The sequence below is a fragment of the Tenrec ecaudatus genome, chromosome 7 (genome assembly GCF_050624435.1).
Source record: "Tenrec ecaudatus isolate mTenEca1 chromosome 7, mTenEca1.hap1, whole genome shotgun sequence".
NCBI lineage: Eukaryota > Metazoa > Chordata > Mammalia > Afrosoricida > Tenrecidae > Tenrec > Tenrec ecaudatus.
In genome coordinates, this window is record NC_134536.1 from 134,553,526 (window position 1) to 134,575,764 (window position 22,239).

General features: G+C 40.9%; 1 protein-coding gene across 2 annotated transcripts in view; it reads right to left on the reverse strand.

Annotated features, from left to right (window-relative positions):
- ZFAND3 (zinc finger AN1-type containing 3) overlaps positions 1–22,239 on the reverse strand; it is a 329,882-nt gene that overhangs the window by 98,192 nt on the left and 209,451 nt on the right. For both annotated transcript variants that reach the window (XM_075555169.1, XM_075555168.1), the window contains exon 3: positions 2,796–2,978. In XM_075555169.1, the coding sequence (XP_075411284.1) occupies positions 2,796–2,978 (183 nt within the window). The remainder of the gene's footprint in view (positions 1–2,795; positions 2,979–22,239) is intronic.

A 22,239-nucleotide genomic window follows, 5' to 3' on the forward strand; every position in this document is an offset into this window, starting at 1 on the left:
AATTTCATGCCAATATATGGTATTTTTTTTTAACCGTGAAAAAATGTGAAAACCATCCTTTAGTGAATAAGTCATATAGAAACAGATGATGGGTGAGATTTGGCCCAAGGGCGGTACTTTGTAAGTTAACGATGTCAAGTGCCATAGAACAGATTTCCGCTCATAGCAACCCTGGGTTGTGAGCTCTACAGAAGCGCCACGGTGACACAGTGGCTCAGGCTCCATCCACTAAGTCAAAATGCATTAGAGGGTGCTAAGTTTTGAATGGAAACCTTACAGGTCTTCAATCTGCTGAGCAACCGGTTAGCAGCCAAGCGCGTGACCATGGCGTCACAGGAATGACTGTTGTAAATCACAGTGTTGTGTGTCAGAAGGGCTTCAAAAGTTCATGAAAACTTCCATTTGTCTATGAACTTTCTGAAGGAGCCACATGTTATTTCTTAACACGTGTCTCCACCGCGCTTAGAGAAGAGTGTTCTGTATGAGGCAGGCCTCTTAAACGGCTAGATCAAATTCGCAGAATATATGAAAACAAGTCTGTTTTTTTGGTTTCATTATAAATTAATCTTCCCTAGTAGCAGGTATGAATTCTTTCCCACTCCCCTCAAGAAGAAAAGAGACCAGTCAAATCCCCTCAACACCTCAGTTTCCCTCCCATCTGCTAGTAGGAATGGGCAAACAAACACTCTCTCTCTCACGAGCACTGCAACCTGTGTGTGCTTTCCCAATGTGTTGTGTGTGTAGGCATGCACATTGTAAGGCTGCCAAATAGGTCATGAGTTATGACCACAGGAAAGCTAACTTATAAAAGAGGTGAAGTCAAAGGACATCTTCTCCTCTTGTAAGTTCTGACAACGCTCTAACGTAAGGTGACTATATGATTTAGGAACAATAATAAAATGACAAATGATCCCAGTATTATAACTAATACCTTATACCATCTCTTCTTCAAAACTGGGTCCAAAAAGTTTTACTGTGAAATGAACGCACAATGGCTCACAGCAGTGATTAAACAATGCCAGCAGAAGAGGTGTGAAGCTTGCAGACTTAGACCTCCTTAATCAGCATGAAGGAGACGCAGGCAGAACGTGCCTTCAAAGGGAGAATGATGAAACTGCACCTCATCCACACTGGACACGGTACCTGCCAGGAGGGAGCGGTCCCTGTAAACGGACATTGAGCCTGGTAGAGTGGAAGGGCCAGGAGAAGAGAGAGGATGCTCACTGCGCTGAATTAACGCAATGACTGCGGCAACGGGCTCAAACAGAACGGGGGCGATGGCACAGAACTGGGCAGTGTTTCTTTCTGCTGTACGTCCGGTGCCTGCCTCTGTGTTGGCATCGATTAGAGGGAAATGCGTTTGGTTTTTGAGTTGGAACAACAACCAGGAACCCTGGTGGCACAGTGGGCTATATGCATTGTGCAGCATGCTCACCACACTGTCAGTAGTTCAAAATCACCACCTGCTCCACAAAGAAAGACAGTTTTTCTACTCCCTTAAAGAGTTACAGTCTCAGAAACACACAGGGGAAGGTCTACTCGGTCCTACAAGGTCACTATGAGTCTAAATTAATTCCATAGTAGTGAGTTTTGAGTTCTGAACAACAACCGACTTGAATGCATTTATACAGCCCACTCCACCTCCCACAAAAACACACACATGCACAGCCTACAATGGCCGAAACTGCCAAGTTATGGAAACACAAAACACCACTCCAGGGTGTGGGAAAGGTTTCAGTCTGGGAAAGGAGTCATCTACTGAATGGGAGACATTTCTTATAGGTCCTCACAGCGACATGGGTAACACCAGTGAGTCTGACTCAACTCAAAATGTACCTCCTCTATCCTACTTGTCCAGATCTACGCCTTGCCATTTGTCATGTGAACGTTCATCATGAGCTGCCTTCCTGGGAAAGACTTGCCTCCAAAGAAAATGCTTTAGTCCGAATGCTACATTTTTATTTTCAAATCCTATCGCTACAATTTTTCATGGTGGGATTAATAAAGTAACCTGAGTTTCCATATACCTTACTTACAAGGAAAGAATGCGTTCATCTTTGTCAACATGGGTACTTCTATAGTTATTAAACTTGAAATAGTATTTTCCAACCTGTTGAATAGGCAAAACTGCTATGTCCTAACACCTTGTAATTCTCAACAACACCGTCATAAGTGTACCTTAAAAGAGATGGGCCTAGCTTTAACAGATGAAGTGAACAATGTACTCACAGAGATTACAGTATTCTTCAGCTGAGGACTTACCGAAGGACCAAAAGCATCTTCCCTCCATTAGAATACCTTAAGTTCTATGAAGTATGCCATTCTTCAGCGTGTTCTTCTCTCACATAGCTACTTAAGACACATTCCAGGTCCAGGCAGTGACAGGGCTCAGGTGTGACACAGGGTTTAAGTTTACTAGACCAGTGGCTCTCAACTCTGCAGCATCAGACTCCTCTGCAGCAGTATAAAAAGCAGATCACGGAGCCTTACACCAGACCAATCAAATTAGACTATTCAGGGAATGACGTTTTAAGTTTTAAATTGCTTTACAAGTCCCTAGTGGATTCTTATGTCCCATCAAGGCTGAGAGCCATTGCCTTAGACTGGTTCAAATTTCAGGTTCTTTGACATTAATATAAATGGCTATTTTCTTTTGAAAGATTTAAAATTCCTTGGAGTAACAAACTTATTCCCTAATTTTCTGACTATTGGTCCTGTTAACGTAATTAAAGCAGCTGCAAGCCTTACAGTTTTGGAGTGTTCTAACTACCACCTGACGGTCTGTGGGTACTTACACTCCTCTGTACCCGGTGAAGTTACATTCAGTTCTGTCGGAAGCGGCTGCTGGCTGGGACTAAGAGTTGGCGTGGTTATCGAGGTATTGTTGTTGTCACTGGTGGTCTCTTCGGAAAACAAATCTGATTGGCTGTTACTTGTACTTGGAGCGGAATCATCGTCTGGTTGTTTCTTTTGAAAATCTGAAGAAAAAGAGTAAGGGAACTAATTCAATTAAGGAGCTCACTATCTCTTTAGTTATTAAAAAACTGCAAATTAGCATAAAATGCAATAACCTTGATTATAAAGATTACTCTGATAAAAAGGCGGAAGAAAAACACAGGTCAAAATATATAAGACTGAGAGGGGGCGATGGGAGTCAAAATTTCCCAAGGTGCTTACATCAATGGTCCTTACATGATACACTGTGCAGTCAAAGATCCACTAAATTAGTAATGATAATCAATAAAGTAAAGTCATGAGTGGGAATTGGTTTGTTGAGATTTAAACATAGTCCACTCTCTTCAATCACCACCACATGCTACAGAAGAGTGAACAGGGGACCGGCTCAAGAGGTTTTGGGGTCAAGCTCCACCCCACCTCCAAAAACACTGATGGTGCAATGGTGTTAGCCAGCAGGAAGTGATCCAAAGTTTCTACTGCACTTTTTCTGTATATATTTTTCCTCCTAGCCACATTCCTATTCATCAATGTTTTGACATTTTAAAAAGCACTTACTATCTTAATGCTATTTGTATAACACCTTCAGAGAAAAAGGTACTATACAAACAGAATGAAAATACTGCAACAGTGATACTTCCCCTTTGTGATGGCATCTCATTTAGCTCTCCTATGGCAAAAGGCACCCTGCCCCTTCCCTAGTCACCCAACATTCAAGTGGAAAGTTTTAAGACCCTGAAAAGTATAGAAACTGCATCATCATTACACCATCTGCCACAAACCCTAATCCTTGAGGCAGACACATACCTTAGAACCCAGAAAGATTTAAATCCTTGGAAACCCAATGAGGTATTTCTACCCAGTCCTAGAGGATGTAAGAGTCCCTGCGAGTTACAATTGACTCAATGGCAGTGAGCTTCGTTTTGTTGTTCTGGTTTGGCCCTGATGCTTCTGCATCAGAGTTCACACTTCTATTCCAAGGATAACGAGGAGCAAATTAATATCATCTATAAAACAGAGTAAGAGAACAAGAAAACTCCCTCCTGTCATTCTACTCTGGAAAGAAAAGCAGGTGAAAGGTGCAGAAATAGCTAAGTCATTTGAACATAAACAGTAATCATTTCCTATATAAATGGAAAAACCTAGGTATAATTACCTATTTTTATAAATTGGTAAGGTTAATGATAACTCCAAAGGTTATAAACTTGCCCTTGAATAAAGCTCTGAAGCTAAGAGAGGTTTGTGATAAAACTTTTCTAAAACAAACTGTAATTTATCAAACCTGAGTAAAGACCTTGAATGAAATTATTGTAGAACCAACTAAATTGAAACAATTTTTCAATCTTCATTCGACAGAATGTCCCTCAAATGCTAGGAGCGCCACGATAGTGACTTTCAGTGCTCCTGCTAACTAGCTCCATCACCAGGACCATCCTCCTTGAGACCATAACTAACTAGCCATTACTCATCAATCACCTCTGAGATGGTCTCCGCCCCCGCCTCACCTCACCCATGCTGTGCGGGGACCTGGCTGAGGACCACGAGGAGGCGGGGCGGTGCTGTGGGAAGCATTGGACTGCTAAACTCCAGTCCTCGGGTAACAAGGCCATTTGAGGAAGAGTTCCGCATGGAATCACACTGACGCAGCCTCTCGAGTACGCTGTGTGCCTTGAAGGTACAGGACCCAGTGTCCCAGCGTTCCACAGTACCTCCCCAGGATGCAGTCAGAAAGCTGGGTGCATGTGGCTCATTCGGTGCATACCCCTAAAGACACTCCCTACCTAGGGTCCCCCAAAGCATTTTCCCATCCCAATTGGAGGTCAGTCCTCCCTCTTTTCCTACCAACAGACATGCATTTGTGTTCCCCTAGACGGGTTTCCTAACTCTTTATGGGAGTAGAAAGCCCTCTTTACTTCTGCAGAGCTACTGGTAGTTCCAAACTGCTGACCTCGTGGTGAGCAGCCCAGCATGTAACGACTATGCCGCGAGGGCTGCTCTGCTTCAAAGGTAAAGTGGACTGGGGCGCGTGGAACAAGATGGCAGAGTGAGTGCATGCTGCCAGTTACTTCTGCAATAGCTCACCTAACACGAAATAAACACAAGCACAGACTAAAATAATAATAATAATAAATCACCTCTGAGGCACCCACCTCCTATCTTTCATCTCCTAGGTACACCAGACAGATTACACAAGATGCTTCACTCCCTGAAGACTTTAATCACTACTTCCAGATGATGATGGAAAAAAACAAGACTTTCTGAATGATTTATTCAAGGCAGTCAGAGAATACAGATAAGTAATTTGGAAAGGACTTGTATGAACTAATTTCTTCTTTATGAGTAAATTAAGTCTTCTTTTTAATTCTGTCAGGTTTTTGTCTTAACAATGTATCATTAACATTTTTCTTTGGTCACATATAGACCCCATGTGATCACTGAGGTCTATGACTAGGTGTCTATTTATAAATATATCCATTAAAACAATATAATGTCATACATTTTCAGATACCATTTTCCCAATTCTGAGTGAGATTTCACTGACCTTCCGTAAGGTTATATTGTTAGCAGAACATACACTGTTAAAGCATTTGCTACTATTGTCAAGTTCCTTTGGCGCACAGCACTTGGCATGAGTTCCCAGGGCACAGTTCTTATCATGGTATTTAAGAATCATGTGTTCACGTGTCATTTTCCATCATTACACAGGGCAAGGGCGGACGGCACTCAATAAACATTACCTGGTCAGATGCTTTTCAGCAGAAAGCCCACCACTAGACTACATTTAGAATGACTTACCAATCGTTACTTGAAATCTTTCACCAACTATTTTGGTGTGTCTCTAGCATTATCTAGGTAAACATTTTTTTAAAAGTGCTTGTTACCTGTTAATTTCTAGTTTTTAATCAATAAGTAGAGATAAGCAGTTCAATTGCGCTTATTCTAACTTGCTCATTTAATCCATTTGGCTCACTAATAAGGCTTCTATATCATGCTACAAATTAAAAAAAACAAGTATAAAGAAAAATTGGAGTGGAAGGAGGAAGGCAGAGCAACAGCAAACTAGCTGAGAGGAGGTGCCAAGAGGCAGAAATAAGGGGAAAGTGACAGTGGGGCAGGAGGAAGATAAACAGAAACAACGGAAAGACCAAGGACGCAAAGCAATGGACAGAGGTATAAACATAGTGGTGTACATATGCAAAAACATTAATCCACTAAATAGAGGCATAGGCCCATGTACATATATTTATACAGCAATACACTGCAGTAGGGGATGGACTTTGGGCCTCTCCTCATACCATCCCTCAATACAAGAACATTTTGTTCTAACCAATTGGCAGTCGGAGATGTTCACCCTCCCAACACAATCGCTGAAGACAAAACAGGCTCATAAGCAAATGTGGTGAAGAGGGCAATGGTGCCCAGCTATTAAAAGATGTAGCATCTGGGGTCTTAAAGGCTTGAAGTTACACAAGCTGCCACTCAGCAGTGAAACAACAAGTGCACATGGAAGAAGCACATCGCCAGTGCAATCATGAGGAGTCATAGGAACTGGGTAATAGGCATCAGCAGACACATAGCAAACAAAAACATATTGTTGAGAACGAGGTGGGCTGAAGCGAAGATCCAAAGCCCATCTGTGGACAGTGGAACAATCTCCCCACAGAGATCCCACAGGGAGGGGATGAGTCACCAGAGTGCAGGAAAGCATCAATGAAACACACTATATTCCTCTGGTTCCTTGAGGCTTCCTCACCACCACCACCCCCCACTACCATGACCCCAGTGCTTCTCCCCAGTTCAGACTAGAGCGGAACATGTACACAGGTATAGAAAGGATGGGAGCTCATGACACACAGAATCCAGGAATGGGCATGGTGATGCTGGAAGGGTAGAGGGAAGAGAGAGAGAGGAAGAGTGAAAGGGGGAACCGATCGCAATGATCGACACATAACCATACACCCCTCTACCGGGGGAAGAACTATAGAAAACATGAGGGAAGGGAGACAGCGGCTGGTATGAGAGATGAAAATAATAGCAATGTACAATCTATCAGGAGGTGGGAAAGCTGGTATCGAGGGCTCAATCGCAAGTATATGTCTAGAAAAGAATGAGGGCAACATATGTACAAACACGCCTGATTCAACTGATGTATGGATTATGATAAGAGTGGTGCCAGCCCCCAATAAAATTATTTTTTTAAAAGAAAACTCAAATGGCAGGTGAAAAGTAAGCTAAAAGTTGTTCAAGTGCCTACTGTGAGTCAGTGTTGTTAGGGGCTTTACACTGATTATCTCATTTTATGCTCAAGATACATGCTGAGCTGATGATAGCATCCCCACAATTCAGCAGCAAACAGTGGGGCGTGAGGAGGCCAGGCATGAACTCCCCCCCGCCCCCGCCCCTTCCTAACAAGTGCCAGAGGTAGGGCTTGAGGCCTAGGTTTATTAAACCTTAATGCTTCTGCTTTCCTTACTATATTCAGTATGGAGAGTTGAGGCAGTCACCGCCAGCTTACAAAAGAGCATACAATTCCCGGAGTCACATGCTTGGTCTCTACACCCTAAGTATACATCACAGATTACACATGCACCCATGCGAAACTTCAATTTGGTATTTCACTCCATACCAAAAAAAAGCTTCATGTTTCATGTAGTTACATAAAAACTGAAAATATTGCCAAGAGTTTTGTTTCTCAACACAATGACCAATAAAAATTTGTTTCTTATAGATAGCTAAGAGTTTGGTGCATGCAGCAAACCTGTAGCCGGCAAGTTGATCTTGACTCACGGTGACCTAGAGGCCAGAACAATCCTCCAGGGTTTCCAAGGCTGTAATCAGTATGTCCTGCAGCCGCTCCTACCTTTCTCCCACTGACAGACAGGCTGCCAAATTCAAACTCCTGACCTTCCAAGGTTAGTCACCGAGCACTTATGGCCACGCCACCAGGGTGCCTCATACTCATTTAAGGAGGCCTCACGGAAAGATCGCTTTGACAGTTCAAACCCCGTCCCTCATGACTCATCTCCCAACCTCTGTCCCCACGAGTCGCACGCAGCCTCTCTGCATCAGAGCGATTTCTTAAGTTTCAAAAACCGTTCTCCTCATCTACTAAAAGCACAATCATAAGGCATTTTTTTTCTTCCCTGATTTAAAAAGTTACAAATCCATTAGCAACAGCCAGCCTATTCACAAACGAGGCTTTTAGCCTTCTGATTAAAATCTTAATAAAATTCTAGTAGTTGGATATTAACCTGGGTTAATAGCCTCAGCAAGAACAAACTGGTTTAAACAAGAATTACCAAGAACCAACGGACCCCTTATTATCTATTAAAACCTTAAAATGCATTCACCCTGGATCCCAGTTTATGGAAAAGCTGTGTCTACTTCAAGTGGTTGGGTTCATTTAAACTTCCTTCCATCTGTCTTCTCTTAGTTTCTTCCTTTAAAACAACAAATCTTTTAACTAGGTTCTCACCTAGGACACACCAAAATAGTTGGTGAAAGATTTCAAGTAACGATTGGTAAGTCATTCTAAATGTAGTCTAGTGGTGGGCTTTCTGCTGAAAAGCATCTGACCAGTGAACAGTTATTGAGCACAGAGCACAGGACTTCCCGTGGTGTTTCAGAATCACCTGTTCACTTGTCAGCTTCCATCGTTACATAGAGCCAAGGCCAAAGATGGCTGCCTCTGCGGGTTTCCAGACTAACATCTCATCTTTCTCCCACAGAGCAGCTGGTAGTTTCAAACTGCTGACCTTGCAGTTAGCAGCCCAATGACCTGTTTTTGCTTGCTTTCAGTCAAGTTTTAAATATATACTTATAAAATGTACCTACCATACATCAGTATCAGTGATGATAAAAGAACCCTGTTCTGTGTTCCCTGAATAATCCCATAAATCGTAGATTATAAAGAAATCTCCCCACTCCCCTTTTATTCCAAGACCCCTGATGGATGCCTGAAATGACTGGGTAACTTCACCATGATAACTGGTCCTGATGGGACTCAAAAGGTCTCTAAAATTCTTTCCTATTTGTTTAGTTTCCAACCACAAGGCTGCAAGTGTTTATTTGAGACTAGAGATTACATCATCAAACAATATTGGCTCCTAAAAGCATGTCCTCAAATGCTACCTGCAAAATATAGTCAACATGAGAATATATGAAGTTGACAAAGCTTATCAGTAAACTCATCAGTAATTAAGCTGATTTTATCATCTGGCTTATCACTTAAATTATACAGTCCTCAGTCTTCCCACCCATAGGCCTACTGCTCAGAAGTGTGAACTAGCAAAGAAGTTATTTGGAGGAAAGCTTGTTTCTTATACAGCATTTATTGTGCAGACTACACAGTTTTCCCCAGTAACAATGTCTCCGACTCATTTACAGGACATAAATTAACATGTAACATTACAGCAAATATCTAACAATCCATTTGTACTACAACAGCATGCACAATACACACATTTACATCATTTCCGTATAACCACAAAATGAATCATTTAAAAACTAAATGAAAGCACAGGTTTCCTGAATACTGTGACATTAATCTAATTCCAGTAATATGAGCAACTATAATGTATATGCATGTATGCATTCCATATGTAGAACTCGATTACCAACATTACTAATTGGATTTGGGGGAAAATCAGAAAACACTGATACAATAAAAAAGCCGAGTTTCAACCAGAAAGCAAAGCAACATGCCTCTGTTCTATCCATTTACAGCTAATCCTTAGTACCATTAATGACCTCCAGCCATCAATTCTTCACTGTCTTCATGAAACACTCCCACAGCAGCAGGGTGGCACAAAGGCAGGTATCTGCCAGATTGTTTTCAATCCAGATCCATTGTTTCAAATACCCCATAAAATTTCAAAGACAATACTTTAGAGAATCAGAGAAGCAAATGAAGAAAAATTAGAAAAAAATATCCAGATTATCCCCAGCACCCCACCCTGCCACAGGCCTTACAGATCCTCAGTTGTTTTTATAACTGCGCCTACAGTTTTCATGCTACCAGGCATTCTTTCTACCATGGAGCAACATTAAGGGGAGAAGCACACACACCCTCTCTCCCTCTCCCTTCTGGGGGACCAGGGGCAGTAATGTGTTACACACACACACACTCTCTCTCTCTCTCTCTCTCTCTCTCTCTCTCTCTCTCTCTCTCTCTCTCTCCCCCCCCTCTTCCGAGGGACCAGGGGCAGTAATGTTCCTGTCCATTAGTGATACTCCTGTAACTCTGCCCCCTTTGTCCTTGTTTCCTCTCTTATCCCTAAAAGCAGCTCTCATTTTTATTGAGCTGCCCTCATCCATGACATTCCACTTCCACTAAAGTCCTCATCTCATCACCTCCTACCAAGGAGAAGTTGGACCCTTCTTAAAATATACCAAAGAAATGAAAGGGTCGGCCCAGCAGTAGGGCACTGAAGAGTGGTGGCATATGCCAGGCTGACCCTTTCCTTTCTTCAGGAAATGCCATTCGGTCTGGTTGTGTTAATTTTTGAGCCATACTGTTCCCCAAGGAAAAAACCTTGCAAAACATTCAGCACAAATTATTTTTCAAGCAATGCCATATGGTATACTTTAAGAAGGTCTAACTTCCCCCAGAGAACAGATCACATATTGACTGACAATGTTAAGGAAATTTTATTTAAAGTAAAAAGTTATGCATTTATTGTGCTGGCTATATAATTATATACTATAATCAGTAAATGACCATGATATTCACAAGAGCCAAAGGTCAAAGCTAATTTTTATCAATGAACCCATGGTAGGAGAATGCACAGTGTTTGTATAATTCACAACAGTATTTTTTCTGAAGGGTGCTATGACAACTATGGGGAAATTTCTTGTTCCCCTATCAACTACAGATAGATGAGATTTTGCCACAGGTGTACAGTTTATACATCGCTGTCTACATATCCTCTGCAGAGCATGGCGTGCATTAGTCAGAATCCAATAGCCTGGCCTCCTATTCCAGCTCTAGTTCTCAACAGTTATGTTACCTAGGCCCAATTACCTATCTTTTCATGCGCAGAGCTTTCTTCCTCAAAATGGTGGTAACAATGGTATCTACCAGAAAGCTACTATGTAGTTTTTATTAGATAATATATACTAAACACAAAGTAAAATATTATAGTGAAATGCACAAACACCAAGAGTTACAACACCAAAACGAAAGAACATGGTCACCATAGTTTAAACTGAAAGAACAAACTAAAGAAAAATTCAAGCCTTGAGTGGCAATACTGAAAGATTCTATAAGCAAAATATTGATTGATGCAATATGTGTCAAAGAAGATGGGACGAATACAGAGTCACTGTGCCCAAAAGAACTAGTCGACATTCTATCACTACAAGAGGTAACATATGAAAAAGAGCCAGTGGTAATGAGGAAGAAATCCAACATGCACTGAAAGCATGAACCAAAAACAAGGCTCCAGGACAGTCCCTGGAGACAGACATTAGCTTGGTAAAGTTGGGGCAATGAAAAAGAGGAAGCCCTTGGCAAGACGGGCTGACACAGAAGAACCAGAGCGAGGCTGGTGCAGGGCCAGGCAGCATTTACGGACCGAACAACAACATAGCCTGTCACTAATCTTAAATTAGCCTTTAATTACTGTCCTTCTCGTTCTGCCCTTGTACACAATTTAAGGTTGTGCCATCTTGAGCGCATCATCAAAGAAAAGAATAACTTTGGTGTGTATCAATGACCAGATGTGAATTACAGTGAAATCCTTACAATGCACAAATTCAAAAATTTCCCAGGGGCAGACAAGGATTATGAATGTATCAATTCAGCTGGCCAAATACAACCGGGATCAGTGGTTATTGTGGATAATTGGTGAGACAGCCTCACCTAAAGCCATGTACTTTCACATTTAAAAACAAAAATATACCTCTCCTGGCCCTAATACAATACACATTTGTGCCCTGCAAACCAGTAGTGTAAAACTCCTTAAGCCAAGACAGACATATTTAATATATAAGAAGAAAAGCTTTATATATTGCACTATTAATTCTTCATTATCAGTAATAATAAGACATGTGAAACAAATGTTAAGAGTAAATGCAGTAATATAATACATACAAAGAGAATCAGTCGTTTAAATCTAAGCTACTTACAAGCTCTGTGCTCACGTCAGTTACTTTACTTATATGTACATCTCATTTGTAAAAATGCCATCTACCTGATTGGGTTTTTATAAGGATAGGCAATGATATAGGGGTCTTTCATAAAGCAGGTGCTGAATAAAATTTCAAATAAATAACAACTGAATGCTAAAACAGTCACCTAGGCCTACAATAGATTTTTAATCTAAGATTCTTAGACGAGTCAATTTTGACTAAATTATGCTAAAAAAAAGTCCTCTAAAATCTAGAGGCTTTACAACAATGATGCTTTTGGGGTTTTTGTTTTCCCCTTCATTAAGGCTAGGGCAGCAGTCCTGCTCAATGTTATCGTAATTCCAGGGAGCCACATGAAAGAACGGCCCTAACTGGACACTGCTGGCTTCGTGGCAAGAGAAATGCAGGCCCCTATCATAGCTCTTAGAAGTTTCTATGCACAAGTGGCCAACTCCAAAGTCCTCTGATCCTCCCAGCTGCTGGGGAAAAGGTCTGAACTTTCTACCAACCTGCATTAAATGCTATTATGGCCTTAGAAAAATTAGAGTATATCAATGCAGTAAAACTTCATTAAGTTGATGTGGTTTTCAGAAAATAAAGTGTCATCTGAAACAACTATGATTCCTAAGAAACTGAAAGCCCTGTTATTTATAAAATACAAATCTGACCCTAACTCAACATTTTGGGTGTTTTAAATTAACAAGGTCACACTATGTTTATTTTATTTATCTGTACTTACTGCAACTCGGGCTCACTCCTGATTCTCAAATAGACATAGACGACTACTAAGTCAAGATACTAAATAATTCATAGCTCCTTGTCAACCAGAAAACACAATTTACCAGAAAGTGCTTGCTAGGAACCAACTTGGCTAAGTAATCTAATCTTGCCTTGTGTAAATTTAATCGAAGCTTAAAAAATCAAAAACAAAAAGCCTTCACTTCCATAGATTTGATTCCAACTCACAGGGACCTACAGGACAGAGCAGAACTGTCCCCGTGGATTTCCAAGACTGTAAATTTTTACAGGAGTAGCAAGTCTTCTCCTTTTTCCCCCACAGCGCGACAGGTGGTTTCGAACTGCTGACTTTGTGGTTAGCAGGCCAACTCATCACCATTATTCCACCTGGGCTTCTTAAATTTCAGCTAGGACAGGTAATATTTGGTATAATTAACTCATTTAAAATATCTTTTAAAATGTAAAAAAAGAAAATTAGGGCAAAGAATGTACAGATGTGCTTTATACAATTGATGTATGTATATGCATGGATTGTGATAAGAGTTGTATGAGCCCCTAATAAAATGTTTAAAAACAAACAAACAAACAAAAATATCTTTTACTTGAGGATTAAGTTTTCTGGGGTTTTTTTGTTTTGTTTTGTGTGTGTAAATGTGTCTGAACGTCATGAAGAGAGCCAGGAGTTATCCAGACATTTAAAATTATATTCCAAATATTTAATGATATGTGACATAGGCAAAAATTCCTCCTTTAAGTAGTGTTAATATTTATACAAATTAAGTAATAATGGCCTGCAGAGATACAACCTTCATGATATTTTACTCTGAATTCTTGGCAGACCAACAAGAAAACCACAGATTAAGCTCACTGTCATCTAGCCAGTTCTGACCCTTGTTGGCATGGTGGCCATGTGTTGAAATATGAACCACAAGGTCAGCAGTTGGAAACCACTGGCTACTCCATGGGAGAAACACAAAGCTTTCTTCTCTCATAAAGAGCCACAAGTCTCAGAAACCCACGGGGGTAGTTTTACTCTGTCCTATAGGGTCACGAGGAGCCATAACTGACTTGAAGGTAGAGATCAGCAAGAGGTCTTGTACATGAAAACCTTATTAAACCTGTAATTTAGGCAATAACTGGATTCAGATTTTGTTATTTCGTCTAAGGTGATCACCATTAGTTCTGACCAATGGAAAAAAGGAAAATCAGGTAAGTTCTAGTCATCACCACTGGTACTCACCTGACACAGATAGCGCTCTTGGCTTCTAATGAGGGGTGTTATAAGAGGGTACACCTCTCATGATTCATTTAGGACACAAGGATGTTGACCTCTAGGAAACTCAGATCGCACTCTGCTTTTTGTCTTTAGCAATATACAGATGTTTACTGCCCGAGTGTCTGTGCTCCAATGCTTCCTGTCATCTTATTAATTCATCAGAATTTTTCTTTTGTCCTGACTTCCTCATTTTAAAATAAAAACTTTACTGTATTCTATTTTCACTAACCTACCATTTTGGGAGGACGGGTCAGTGATAGGTATTAAAGTAAACAAATAATAAATACCATAATCTCACTACTTACATGGGGATTTCTGAAAGATGAATACTTATTAACAGTATATATTTATCTTTCCACTTACATTTAAGTAAAGGCTATTTACATAACCAAAAAGGAAGAAAAATATGAGTATATCAAATTAAGAGTAACATTCTACAAGAACTACATTAGAATTTCTATAGAGGGGGACCACAGCTATAGAGTTTTATTTTTCAAGGTCAAGAATACATGCAGAGAAAATATAAGCTAGCACCTTAAGAATTTTTAAGCAAGAAGACCATAGTTATGGATTTAGTTTTTTTTCCATTTTACCTTTCAGGGCAATGACTGGGTACAGAAACCAACTACATTGAGCAAAACTGGGTTTAAGACAAGCCACGCCAAGACTAAGTAACAGATCTAAGAAAATGAGGAGGTGACAAGGAATGGAGACACAAAAGTGCACAGAGACTGCTCAGGAGGCCAGCTACAAAGCTGTACAGGCTGTTTACTTCCCCTGCAGCTTATACATCAGCTGTCTCAGCACACACCACACAGAACTAAAAAAGAGCTGCTCAGAAGAGTAATTCCGTTTGCATCTTCAAATAAAGTTTATCAAGAGCAAAAGCATCTTCCCAACACAAGCAGCTCCCAAGCTCTCATTTCACATAATTGACTTACCCGTTCCATGGCTCTGGGTGGGAGAAGGGACATTGTAGTGCAAACTCAGGGGGCAGGGCTGGCGGATCCAGGAAGGGTGCAGCACACACCAAATTTGTGCTTCACACCAGCGTGCCAGCGTTTGTTTATTTGAGTGATGGTAAACCCCACTCCTGTCCCCTTTTCCCTACAAGCTGAGGGTGACAAGGAACACTAAGGTCCTCCTCAACAAAGTTCTGGCCGAGACCCTGAAGATGCTGGGAGGCCTGCTCCAGAGTGAGACAGGAACCCACACACTCTTCTTCAGAGGGATGGCTAACAAATGAGTTTGTCTTTCCATGCTGAGTCCTCTTCAAATGAGGGGGGAGGGAGCGCACTCAGCAACAGTACTTGGCTGCAGAGTTCACAATGACCCCACAGACCTGAAAAAGTAGGCGCAATGACTGACTTTACCTTCAACCAAATTAAAATCCAGCAATAAATTGATTTCCTTTCCACTTTTTAAAACTACATCAATCATTTAACCACTTACTCAAGAGCAGAAATAAATGTACCACTGGTAGTAGCTAATGTACTGCTATGGTGAAGGAAAATGGGGCTAGTTTAAAGGCGGGGAGATAGCAAAATGATTTGGACTAGTGGTGGTCATAATGGGAGGTACAGATTAAAGACAGTGGATTGGGTTTTTATTGGTCTGGTTTTCGTTAAATTGGCTCCACTGTCTATACAGAAGGAGCTGTTCTTTGCAACCACTCCCCTGACAGACCCATCCCAAAAGTCAGTACTACTTCTCACCTTGTTATTTTAAAACAATCTGACAGAACACACACGTGTAATTTTGGAGCTGAAAGGTGCTTTTACAAGTAATCTACTCAAAGTTTTCAATCTAAAATCAATTTCATAGCTACCACCAGCTTTCGAAAGAAACAAATGGAAAAGAAAAAAAAATATTTTTCCAAGTGTACTGTATCTTTGAAGGATAACTGGTTTTATGAAATGTTCAATTTTGTTGTATATATTTATTATGCATACACATATTTATATATGTATTATGGGTCACAATGGAAAATGCATTTCTTATTGTGGGTTGCAGTGAAAATGTTAATGCCAGCGATCTGGCACATTTCACTTTATAGCTAGACTTGAGGACAACAGGGCACAGAAGGGCTTCTTAATCACTGTAGCAGTAACTCAAGTGAGAAACATACAAAAATGTTTGATCCTATACATAAGACATGGTTTACATATGAATACACACAGAGAAACAAAGCTCTCTACTGTGTGGACATGAAGCCAAATGATATAAGCCAGACACAAAAGGTAAAAAAATGTATGATGCCACTTACAAGAAATATCCAGAGTGTTGGGAGAGAGACCAAAGCTTATTAGTGGTTAACAGGAGAGAAGGAGGGGTGGGGCGGAATGGGACTGGGAAAGGGGGTTCGGGGTTTTGGATAAAGGTGATTTAACAAATTGGAAGTGGATAGCAGTGGTGTCGTATAAAACAGTGAATGTAATTATGGTCACTGAACTGAACACCTAAGAATGGAAAATGGTTTGTTATATAATATATAATGAAAGATATGTAATAAGTCTTTTAAACATAAAAGTCTAGAAAGAAAATGCCTCCCATTATGCATATTAATTCACAACATTGCTGAGATGTTTATTTCTTAATATAAATCATATATTTCATTAGTCATCTATCAGCTCAGACAGCTGTGCACTGCTCGTCCTGAACAGCAGAGAAACAAAGGTAAGCTCTTTATCCCCGTCTCCTTTTTCTTCTGCAACAGCCAAAAGCCCGTAAAGCCAAAATCTCTTTTGCTTCTTAAAAAAAAAAAACATTTCAGGAAATACATGTGAAAAGATTAAATGTATATACTTTCCCCCCTAACCTGGCATGCAAGTTTAATATATTTAGCTCACACAGGATTATAAATGTGTATATTTTTTGATCGAACAATCTACTTTAAGAAAATCATTGTTTGATTCATTTTTAAAGTTGTTTCAGTTTTTGATATTTTCTGCTTTCTTTTCGATTGAGGTTTTTCAGTTTTGTCATTGGGGACGGGGGGTGGGTGGGGGTGGGGGTGGTGTTTTCCTTGCTTCCTGTTATGTTTTATAGGATGCTCTGCACATGAAATCTAGGGCTGGGAAATCTACAGCCACAGTAACTGGATTAATACTTACACAGGGGCAGGGCAGGAGAGGTTCGGGGCAATGGGGTGCTAACAACAAGTATGAAAAGAAAATGTTCAAAAATTGATTGTGATGATGGCTGCGAAGATCTCCATAGGAATGATTAAATTGTATGGCATGTGAATTATATGCCAACAAAACTATTGAAAATAAAATTGCAAGGAAAACAAAGGTAGTACATAATTATGTATATAAAAAGCAGTGATATAACAAAGGGAAAGAGTTATTGGTTAGAAGGTATTCTCAGCTGCCAAATTCAAGACAATTTGAGCATCAAAAGTAGTAATATTAGTAATGGAGAACTTATTTAATAAACTATTAACTCATAGGTTTGTACGGGACAGGAAAAAAAAACTCTGTTCCTTACAGTAAAAAGCAAACTAAGTAAGTACAGAAATAATGTGGTCAATAAAAAATCAGAAGAGGTGGCTAACACTAGTGGGTGAAATTCTGATGAGAAACACAGTATATTTGCAGTCTTAAAGCATCTCCTCACGAATTTCTTATTCCCTATGATAGGGACACAGCAATTTCATACAGCACCCTCTTAATCACCTGCCTCCAGATAAGACACACCGTGAAGAGACAGCACTTTAGTGGTATCTCTCTCAAAACAGAACAACCTGAATTTAGTCAAGAGGAAACATCAGACAAACACAAATCAAGGAGCACTCTACAAAATGACGGCTCTTCATTAATGTTAAGATTTTAAACACACACACAGCAACCAACTAGTCAAAAAGAAATGAAGTTCTGATACACACTATGACACGGCCAAACCTAAAAAATGCTATGCTGAGTGAACTACACATGCTCTTACTTCAGGCTGCAGAGAGAGACAGGATGGCCAGGTGTGATGCATGGACTAGACTCTGATCTTAGGGCAGATCAGAGTGGGGTGGGGTGGGGATTGTTAGAAAGGACATTACCGGGACAACCGAGGACATGTGACTATGGGCTGTAGATTGCAGAATGGCATCAAGATTAGGTTTTCTGCTTTGGGTCCTTGTACAGAGAACAGAATGCCCCTGTTCTTCCATATATATACTGAAAAAGTTAGGCCTCAAAGAGCACAATGTTTCAAATGGCTGAAGGAAGGGGGAGTTATCTAAGCATGAAGACTAAAATAAACAGGGCAAAATATGAACAATTGGCATGGCTGCATAAGGATTATTTGAGAATTCTTTATGTAATTTCTAGCAACTTGACTCTGAAATTACATCAAAATAACACGTTTTAAAATATTATCTATACAAGAACAGTCAGAGCAGCCTTTTCTAATAGTGTAAACACCAGAAAGTCCTTTAAAGCAGAGATGAGATAGGACAGATCCATGTATTAGGGGCTAGGGAGGGATGTGGGCTACTACAAACTATTATGTTTCACAAACCTTTTGTGAATAACAGAGATGCTTTGTTTTGCTTTTTTAACTCTTTTCCATCTCTTCCCCCAAAGTCTCAAAGGGGGCGGCCTATGTTACTATTGGCTAAAATAAAGCATACTTTTGTTTCTGCTCTTTTCTCATTAAAAACAAAAGCGAGCAGGATAACTAGTTATATTCCTGCCAGGGAGAAGCAGCTAGCAGGATGTGCTACCCACAGCTTCAAGAGCTAGTTTCGAATGGGCTTTGCTTTTGTGTATCAGAGACAATCTGGCAAAGACAAACGAAGGTTTATTGACTGAAAAGGCACAGGTGACAATTCTGAATCTTCTACATCATACCCCAAACACCCCTGCCCCAAATTGAAGCACTTAGTGCGAATATCTTACAGAGACCTTGCCACAGAATGTCCTCCTGGAGGCTAGGATAAACCTTGCCATTTAAAAATGTCCCGTTTGTACATTCTTCCCCACCCGAACTAATTAAAATGGTACATTTGCTTCCGTTTTGGTGGGTAAGATTCATTTAAAGTTCACACATTCTGAAATATCTGCATAAAATAAAAAGTCATGAGCCCTTTCGTGAGGAGCTAACGGGCCAACATGCTAAGCAAAATCCCCTCCTTGGTTGCCATCGAAGGCTGTGCTGCATGTGGGACCTGTGCCTTGACCACGGAGAGAAAGCAGAATGTGTCATCCACTGGCTAGAGGGTCAAAAGAGCTGTGAGTTATTTCTACGCCTAGGGTTTTCAGTGCAGCACCGACAAAAAAGGACATGACAAGCCTGCTGAGTGAGGGCTACTATGAAGACTCCCCAGGGGGAGCAGGTTTGGATCCCCCAAGTTTATTAATCAGCTCACATCCTCCTCAAAGAGAATCCAACATTAAGATCATGTGAAGGAAAAGTCACTCCTTTTAAGAAAAAATTACCAACGTGCTCGATGCCTGGGAAATTAATCTTCCATGTACTCAAACTTGCAGTCAACATTTAAGAATATGCTGGGGTCATCAGAGATTTGCATTTGGAGGACATGCAGCTACTTGGCTGGTCTCCAGGACAGAGGGGAGGGCATGTGCGGGTATAACCTATACACCCCCCCCCCCCAGGAGAATGACAGCGGGTGTTTCTCAAAGGATGGAAGGTGTTCTTATCTTATTTAGGGATTACTGACCATGGCTGGGTGCTCCTTTGAGATCTCATATGGCTCCCCCTTAGGTGAGTGCTACTGTGCATCCTGCAGTGGGCACTGTGGTTTCATTTATGTACAGTCAAGCATAGTATTGCCATTAGAGTTCTAGCGCATATGCATGCACATGTTTATTCCACACAAAAAATAGGTTGAAACATGTCTCCGGGATCAGATAGCCAAAGATAAGTTCTCTAAATAATCGACTTGAGTTCATCTTGGCAGGGTGGCTTCAAAAAAGGGGGGATATTTTTAATGGAGGGGGAGGTGCGGCAGCAGGGGGAACAGACACATTTCTGAGTTCAAAACAAATATCAAATTGTTAACAAAACTCATGTAGACATCTTCCCAAATCACTGAAGCTTTGTAATAAGCTTACATAAATGCTGCCCTACAAAACACCAACCAACCAACCACACAAACAGATTCCTTTGTGAGCCGACTCATGGCAGAGAAGTGGTTATGGTATGGCAGCTGACACTGGGGATACCAATAGGGTAATCCTGACAGATTTTCTCCAAGGATCCAGGGCAATCACAGGGGCTTATTGTGAAGAACTTTTAAGAAAACTGAGAACTGCACCACGAGGGAAAAAAGGTCAGGAAATTGCACCAAGGCATTTTCTGCACTCACAACAATGCATCACTCGTTCTTCATGAGTAGCAAGGATGGTCCTCTCAGAACTGCGATAGGAAACTACCCCGTCCATCCTACGCCACTTATCTTGCCCGTTCAGACTTCTCTGTGTTCCTAAAACTCAAAGAGCATTGGAAGAAACACAATTTGAGTCCCTTGAGGCTGACAAAAGTCAATGATAAGGTGTAAAACAAAGAGAGCCAAATTCTACAGGGAAGTTAAAGAGATGTGCTTAGGGTGCCATCAAGGTGGTTCCAACTCTGACTGACCCTGTGCACAATAGAACAAACAAAACACTGCTGTCCACCCCTGTGCCAGCCTCAGAATGTTCTTCTGTTTGAGCCCATTGCTGTAGCCACTGGGACAATCCATCTTGGCAAGGGCCATCCTCCTCGTTGCTGCCCCTCCACTTTACTAAGCATGATATCCATTTCTCCAGGAACTGGTCTCTCCTGACATGTCCAAAGGACATGAGACCAAGTCTCTCCATTCTTGCCTAAGGAGCATTCTGGCAGTACTTCTTCCAAGACAGCTATGTATGTTCTTTACGCAGTTCATGGTATTTCAATATTCTTCGCCAGCACCTCAATTCAAATGCATCTAGTATCAGAAGTGTATATAGTCTTAATGGAGGATATGTCAAGAAACAATAGCTCTATATTTTGTTATTCTTAATAAAGCTATCTATGATTTTTGGCAGCAATACTTTTTGATTCATACACATACCTTTCACCCGCCAAATTATTGTTGACTCAATCATATATGATTATCACCACTAAATTGCATGGGTAAGCTAGACTGTGGAAATTTTCCCATCAAGAAGTTGCTACTTTAAGCACTTGCTTCTAAAAGGGTATTAAAGGAGCACTGTTAGACTTTCCTTATGGCCAATAATCTGAAGTGAATTTACAACTCAATTGCATACAAGTTCTTCAGAGAGACAAGTAAAGACTGGGCGAGTTAAAAAAAAAAGCTATTACATATGTGTGTGTGTGTGTGTGTGTGTTTAGCAGGGTATCATTACAACTAAGTTTGCTTAGATCTCACTCCTTGGGTAAACACCATATATTGCATTTGGCACCTGACATGAAGCAACCTGGTGTCTTACAGAATGTATCTGTACCCGTTTTCTGGATTCATTTTCTAGGTCTAGCAAATTACCGCAAACTGGGTGGCTTAACAGTAGAGAACTGTATCCTCACAGTTCTGGAGACAAGAAATCTGACATCCAGGCGCCAGCAGGGCCACCGTTCCTCTGAAGGTCCGAGCAGATTCTCTGTCCCGTGTTTTTCTCGCAGCTTCTGGTGCTGCTGGCACTCTCGCGCTTTTCTGGTCGGTATGCGCATCGCTCCAGCCTCACGGTGCATTCCCTGTGTCCGTGTCTCTTCTACTCTCATCACATAAAGAAACCAGGCACACTGGGCTAAGGGCGTAACTGCTTCAATATGACCTCATGTTAACAAGCTATACTTGCAACAACCCTACTTCCAAATAAGGTCGTGGTCTGAGGTTCTGGGAAAGATAGTAATTTGAGGGAAATGTTATTCAGCTCAGTTCATAGTATAAGCAGAATTAAAGTTGGCAGTGGTGTGCTCTCCTGCCCAAGTGAGAAAAGAGCCTATTATATAGAAGATGAACTCTGATTTTATAATTTCGACAGAGCTCATCTGATTATTTGAAAACTATTTATAAAAATCCTTTATGTCGTGAAGTTTAGGGTTGGGCCTTTGTCACGTTCAAAGTTGCAATGAGTCTTTTTAAAATAGTATTTTATTGTGCTTTAAAGGAGCCATGCTGGTGCTGTGGGTTAGGC